Raw genomic sequence first — 6,689 nt, 5'->3', positions numbered from 1 at the left:
AGCCTTTTGGCCATATTCCGACGAGCTTTTATTTATTGAGCAGGACTGGATTAAGCCCACCTCCCAGGTGGCTGCTGCCCTTCCTTCGACGCGCTTGAAAACCTTCTGCCTTGAGGTCGCTGATATGTACCGTGTCTTCCGAAGAGGTATATGGCATGGATTTGTCGAAGCCATACTGCTTTCTCCCTCGTTAGAATTTTTGGAGTTCGACCATGCTCCCTGGATCTCCGATTCGGAAAAATTCCTTTCCATTAGCTTGCGCCACACTGGCATTCGCCAATTCGTCTATTGTTCCCCTTTCTCAGATGACTCTCGGTTCCGTCCTGAATACGGTAGGAGGAGACTAGAGCAGCTGGATGTAGAGGTTCATAACCTTGGTATTTTGCTCGATGCTTTTCGAGAGGCGTTAGAGGTGCTCGAATTGCCAGCTGAGCTAGCAAGGTACCTCCTACTAGAGCCATTTCCCTCCTTACAAGAGCTTGTCATTCATGGACGAGACTCTTCTGCTGCCTTGCATTCCCTCTGGTCCAACGCTAGTTCTCCTTCCTCACGTTTCCGGAGACTAGATCTCCGAGTCGTGCATGAACCCATTGCGGCGGAAGTCTGTACGAAGGCACGCCTGAAGGATAGACTCTCAAATCTGCAAGCCTGACTCTGACTAATCCTTCCCCTGAAGATGTAATCTTCGCCGCTTTACCCGCAGATCTCTCGTATCTCAGTTTAAATTCCTATCCTGCCCCGTTTCTCCTATCTGAATGTATGATACCCATCGAAATACTCTCCTGTGCTGGCCTGCAAAGCATCCTGCAATCCCGTTCATTTGGAAACTTGTGGACGCTGGAGATATCATACAGGCTGGAGTCGTCTGATGCTAAAGAAGCTCTGCTCCACCTGATCCCGCGTGTCTCACCTGAGCTACGATGCCTCGAGCTCAATCGCTATATTGGGAAGGGAATAGAAGAGGACGTCGATATCTCAGTACGTCACCAGCTCTTTTAAGTATCTGTAACGACATTTGTGCAATGACTTGACTACTACAGACTCTTCCTCTTCTCCGATATCTCGTCGAGTTGCGTCTGAATATCGAAAAAGCCGATACGGATCCGCGGAAGCAGCTCGATACCACAAATCCAGCTTCTGTTCCTCTGGATCAGCTGACTATCAGCATTCCCTCGCTCCAGCGTACATTCAGATTACGTCCAGGCCTCTCACCACCCGACTAGCTAGTTGCCTTGTGGAAATGGGATGACTATCGGATCTCTCGTTCCTGTGGGTCAGTAATTTTCGGATAGTATGCATGGTAGGACGGGAATTGCGATGCTTCCTCCATGAGTTGCAGATAGCAAAAAACTTGCATGCCGCTAATAGGAAAACTACTTTAGCAGATCACAGCATTTGCGATCCAATTTTGGCCTTATCGAATGCTTGAATCGTCGTCGGCGACTGGTAGCACGAACAATTTAGCGGTCAGATTTACGCAGGCATGATGTATCAACCTTAAATGATTTTCGACGTTGTCTTTTATGCGAAAAACTATGAACTTCAAGTTTGACCATGGCTAATTGTTCAGTCTTCAGTCTTGACTCCTCTGCAAGCTGATACTAGTACTACGACACGGATGCAAGAGCTATAACACTGACAGGGCTAACAGCTTTCCACAGTTTGTGGCCCTCTGATCGATGCAGTAGCAACGTAAATCAGACGTGTTTTAGCGTCAATCGCCGTGAATTATCATGCATTGTTGTATATGTAAAATACTATCAGATCTTGCACAGAATGCTGTTCCTTAAGATGCACCCTCTGAAAATTGACCATGGCTGCCTGAATCTTGTCTGTGTCGATCTCGGAGCGAGCTGGATGGAGCAAAAAGGTAGTCGGCACGTAGCTGGGGGTCTCCCTGGATCCTAGAACGATTTCACGTCGAGCGAACGGGCACAGAGGTGTACGCCCTGCGAGATTTACAAGAATATGGATAAACAGACAGATAAATTACGAGCCATTTGAATGCATGGAATCCCAAATTCTGACATTTCTGGTCAGCGGGAAAGACGAGGACACGACGACGGCCCTACCGATACCGATGATTGGGCCTTCGTCGATTTTACGGGAGAAAGGTGAACCATGCTAAGATGAGATATATTACAAAGGTTGTCAATATTACTGAAGAACCCGAGTAGCGATGCAGCGACACAGGACAACGTGGCGGTACAGAGGGATATATGTAAACATGGGCCACCACCTACTTCCACCCTTTTTCGACTACGATGGTAACACGACACAAATTCACTTCCATTCCTACCCATGCTACAAGTCCTTTCGAATGTGTCGGTCTGTGTCATCTCAAATTGCCAGTGCAGCAAGAGCACCCAACACCCCTGACAACAATCCGTTGTAGGTGTTACCTACAGCAGCATTGGACGCTGAAGGAGATACGCTGGCAGACACCGCTGCACTTGAAGATACAGCGGAGCGGCTGGTGCTCGATACGCTAGATATGGTGATACTTGACGGCTCTGAGAAGGTGGTGGAAGGGGTCAAGAGACTGGTCGTTTCGATAGAAGTGGACAGGGTCGAGAGACTGGTTGTTGCGACGGAAGTGGATAAAGTCAAGCTACCTGACGAGGAGATTGACGACGTCGATGAAACTGTGCTTTCCGTAGAGCTGCTGCTCGCACTCTCCGATGAGGATCTCGATACCGGGCCAGGCCCCCCCGATATCGGTATCGCAGTTGTTGTCGATGGAAGAGGGTCCAAGCTGGTCGAGCTGCATGGTGGTGAGTGCTCATTTCTTTGGACTTGCTTCATTCGACTTACGGAGTAGGTAGCACCGACAGCGTCGACGTTGGCTCGACATCGCTATCGCTAGTCGAGATGGGCTCGATGGTGAATGTCTGTGCTGCGACCCAGGCTGCGGACGCCAGCAATACAAGCGCGAACTTCATGATGGTCGAAGGATGGCCGGCCAGCTGATGGGGGAAGCAGTTCTTCTATATGTGATGCCCCGGTTGTCGCTCCCCTGACATCTCGCAATGGTCATTTCTTACGTTGGGCTACTCAATCGATGGCTTCAGTTCCCCATACGTCTGCGGGAAGTAGCAGAGTCGTCATATTGACCGCAAAGCAACCCATCTTTATGCCATTGACCGGATTGTCCTGACCGTATTCACTCGGAGCAGTTCCCTCATCACCCATTCGCCTTGGGGCCAAACGACCGAGGCCCATTCCACCGATGGTCATTCATTAAATCGTAACCCGTACGTGAATGTAGGTCTAGAGTGACGGGCCGTGTTCCGCATGGTGGTCGCCGCAATCCAAGTCACAAGCCAGTTCTTCCCAGATATCCCACCGAAGGCGGTCTATCTTCAGATAAGATCATTTGCCCCCACAATCTTTCTTGTATACAACTTCCCATCGTCGTCCGTGTCTTCCCAATGAACGTCGAGTATCCTCGGTCACCCGATGTCTGAACCCAGTTATTCTACGTGCAGCAAGTAAACAATTGCCTCTTGTGCGCCAGTTCCTGTAAGGAAGACATTCTGTCTTATAATAGGACCGCTCCAGGCTGGTCATATTTATCCTTATATGGATTTTTTCATCTCGCCGAAAGAACTGACAGCTACCGTCGTCAGAGGTTTTCAGCCGTACTTTAGGATGCAGGCAGTGAGCTGATGTCACATGGGGTGAGGGGGGGTAGGCCGGTTAACGAAGCCCATCTGCTCAGTTGTTATAGCCGTTAACTTGCATAATTAACAGCTCTTATATCTGTACACAAGGGTTCTTCTGAAGAGATTTCTGGATGACCCGGGCAAAAGCCTTCGCTTGTGAATCTGAATCTACTTTCCAGTATAATGCTCTATTATCAGCATGGCCGTACGTGTCATACTGGGTGTGGCCTACGGTATGGACATCCGAGATGACGATGACTATTACATTCAAACGGCAGAGAACGCTATGGCAGGATTGGCCGCTGCGGGAAATGCAGGATCATTCCTTGTAGATTCGTTCCCCGTGTTACAGTACCTTCCGTCCTGGTTCCCAGGAGCCGATTTTAAGAGGAAAGCCGCGGATTGGAACTTGTCGGTCAAGGCCATGCCGCATGTAACCATGAAATTCGTACATGACTCAATGGTGAGGTCGCAGTCTGCTCTCATCTTCTCACTTAACGACAGACAGGACTCTGATACTCTGAGCCATTCTATTGCATACAAGTATATGGAAGAAAAACCAGTGCGTTCGCCAGAGAAGGAAGAGATCTTGCGCAATGTATTGACAACCTTGTATGCTGGTAAGAGGCTGCTAGGTCCATTTGATATTGTATCTCATTCCCCTTATCCTTCCTAGCTGGATCCGACACCGTAAGTGTTCGTCACTAATGCGTGTCCCGCCTACTGAAATTCCACCTCTCAGACGGTTTCCGCTTTGAGCTCATTTTTGCTGGCCTTGACACAGAATCCTGACATTCAAAGGAAAGTGCAAGAGGCGATCGACGATGTCATTGAGTGTCGTAGACTCCCAGAATTTTCCGATTACAAGTCGATACCCTATATCAACGCCATTCTCAAAGAAGTCCTTCGGTGGAGAGCAGTTACGCCCCTTGGTAGGTCCATCCATCAAAGATTGGGCCGATTGTTAATGTGTGGGTTAGCCGTTCCGCATAGTGTTTCTCGAGACGATGAATATCGAGGATACCATATCTCCAAGGGTTCTATAGTCGTGGGTAACGCATGGTGCGTATCGGTTGTTCTGCTCCCGTCTCGCTTAGCGTTCAGTCTCCCTATTAGGGCTATGTTGATTGACATCTCAGTTTATGGAGAAAGCCCTGACGTTTTCAATCCAGATCGGTTCTTGAAGGACGGAAACATAAATCCAGACATCACCCACCCCCAGGAGGCTTTTGGTTTCGGGCGGCGGATCTGTCCAGGGCAGGAGGTGGCTGAGGCATCTATCTGGATGAATATCGCGTCGATCCTAGCTGTGTTCGATGTTACCAAGGCAGTCGATGATAATGGCCACGTCGTCGAGCCATCGGGAGAGTTTATGTCGGGTATGCTGTGGTACGTGGACTCTCTCCCATGATGTACTCATCGTTTATCTCGCGTCACTGCAGTCACCCTGTTCCATTTGAGTGTGAGATCAGGCCAACGACAATGCACGCTGTATCTTTGATTCAGTCAGGCATCCATGGTCTCTAGGCATCGACTTCAAGTCGACCTGAGAAGTACGAAATCCTTCGGTGCGCTGGTCTGATTTGGATATTCCTTACTAGTCCCATATATGGACACGTTCTTTTATATATGAAAAAAGCATAACTGTCGCCTTCTATACATGAAAGTCAGACCCGTTTTGAATAACACGAACGAAAGATACAGTTCGTGAGTGCTTGGGAACGAAGGTTCATTCCAGACCGACAGACTGACGCCCCTTGCCTTCCACCATCATGGCCTTTCTTCTGCCTACCTACAGCGTCAGCTGCCTCGACTCACATCGTCCAAATTAAACTTAGGACGTTGCTTCATCTGCCCACGGATTCGTCACGCTGGTATAGATGTCAAAGCAACAACGGCATTCGACATTGGATCTCCTTGCTTGCATGCTTGACCTGCGATCACTGAGATGCTGATGGTAGCGATGGACTTTGTTGAGCAATCAATCGTGAGTCTCATCTTTCTCTCAGAGTTAGAGACCTTTCAGAGAAATGGATCGCCTAAACCCTCTGTTGTGTATAAATATGTCTCCCAGATGAAGGCTGATGATGCATGAACAAAGGAAGCCGAGGAGATCATAAGGGGAACAATGGCTTTGTTCTATGCAGGCGAATGTTCACGAGTATTACTATTTCATGAATGCTGACATTCAGTGTGTAGTAGGCAGCACGGATACTGTAACATACCCAAGTATTGCTGACAGTATCCTAGACGGTTTCTACTTTGTATTCCTTTATATTGGCAATGGTCCTGTATCCTGGAGCCCAGAAGAAGGGGCAAGCTGCAGTGGATGAAGCCACTGGATCAGGACGATTACCCGGTTTCAACTGCTGCAAATCAAGACCCTAACTTCAAGTTATCATCAATGAAGTTTGCGATGGGTGCCAATAAAGGTGCAGTTCCTTAAACAGAAGCATGCACCAGGCTAGTTAGCATCTAAAACTATATCTCGTCGTTGTAGTGAGGATAATGGGTATCCGTATCGGCAGGTGCAACTCTCATGGATAACGTTTGGTTAGTCTAAGACACCTTTCTCGCTCAATTTTTGCTGATAAAATCCAATCATAGGGTATCGCTAAATGACGAGTCTACTTATGGCCCGCAGACATCCAAATTTATAATAACTCTGACGGGTTCATGAAAGATGGGAAATTGAATTCCGCCATTCTGTTCTCATCCGAATCTTTTGGCTTCGGTGTTGGATTAGCAAGCAGGAGCTCCGTCGTATCCCGCCGGCCAAGCTCGATACCCCTTTATGTCGGGATGGACTATATATATTGAATACGGTCTGTCGAGCACCCTCACCGCGTTTCTGCTTATCGCTACGCTGTGTGAGGTCTACGTTATAGCTAACAGCATACTCTATTAGGTGCTACAAACGCGCGTCACTTTCTTAGAGGTTATACGGCCCCGAGAATTACTCTATCCCATCCTTCATACTCAAATGACTTCCGCCATTGCTGCCTTGACTACAGGCCTACCATC

The 6,689-nt window shown here is 48.4% G+C and overlaps 3 protein-coding genes across 3 annotated transcripts; all 3 read left to right on the top strand.

Moving 5' to 3' along the window:
• Window positions 1–498: 498 nt before the first annotated feature.
• On the top strand, window positions 499–1,478 carry BT62DRAFT_935682 (uncharacterized protein). The gene has a single exon (XM_043186996.1). It carries the CDS (start codon window positions 760–762, stop codon window positions 997–999), a length of 240 nt encoding a protein of 79 aa, XP_043036162.1. The 5' UTR covers window positions 499–759; the 3' UTR covers window positions 1,000–1,478.
• An 823-nt stretch (window positions 1,479–2,301) lies between these two features.
• BT62DRAFT_922383 (uncharacterized protein) lies at window positions 2,302–2,970 on the top strand (the record flags this gene model as incomplete). The annotated part of the gene is made up of 3 exons (XM_043184394.1): window positions 2,302–2,328; window positions 2,396–2,774; window positions 2,822–2,970. The coding sequence occupies 3 exons, from the start codon at window positions 2,302–2,304 to the stop codon at window positions 2,968–2,970; spliced, it is 555 nt and encodes a 184-aa protein (XP_043036161.1).
• Window positions 2,971–3,933: 963 nt separating this feature from the next.
• On the top strand, window positions 3,934–5,278 carry BT62DRAFT_973312 (cytochrome P450). Its single transcript, XM_043189106.1, has 6 exons — window positions 3,934–4,128; window positions 4,174–4,285; window positions 4,342–4,355; window positions 4,408–4,597; window positions 4,646–5,054; window positions 5,108–5,278. Exons 1-6 carry the CDS (start codon window positions 3,952–3,954, stop codon window positions 5,190–5,192), a joined length of 987 nt encoding a protein of 328 aa, XP_043036160.1. The 5' UTR covers window positions 3,934–3,951; the 3' UTR covers window positions 5,193–5,278.
• Window positions 5,279–6,689: the final 1,411 nt, after the last annotated feature.

Source organism: Guyanagaster necrorhizus (assembly GCF_019112545.1).
Source record: "Guyanagaster necrorhizus MCA 3950 unplaced genomic scaffold BT62scaffold_27, whole genome shotgun sequence".
Lineage (NCBI taxonomy): Eukaryota > Fungi > Basidiomycota > Agaricomycetes > Agaricales > Physalacriaceae > Guyanagaster > Guyanagaster necrorhizus.
This window is presented reverse-complemented; position numbering and strand designations above follow the sequence as displayed.

What these genes read in the sequence shown, in the direction of transcription:
- BT62DRAFT_935682 (XM_043186996.1), top strand. Translation starts at nt 760, where the DNA reads ATGATACCCATCGAAATACTCTCCTGTGCTGGCCTGCAAAGCATCCTG.
- BT62DRAFT_973312 (XM_043189106.1), top strand. Translation starts at nt 3,952, where the DNA reads ATGGCAGGATTGGCCGCTGCGGGAAATGCAGGATCATTCCTTGTAGAT. An exon ending in GAGAGCAGTTACGCCCCTTG is followed by an intron (nt 4,598 to 4,645) that starts GTAGGTCCATCC and finishes TGTGTGGGTTAG; the next exon opens with CCGTTCCGCATAGTGTTTCT. An exon ending in TTTATGTCGGGTATGCTGTG is followed by an intron (nt 5,055 to 5,107) that starts GTACGTGGACTC and finishes GCGTCACTGCAG; the next exon opens with TCACCCTGTTCCATTTGAGT.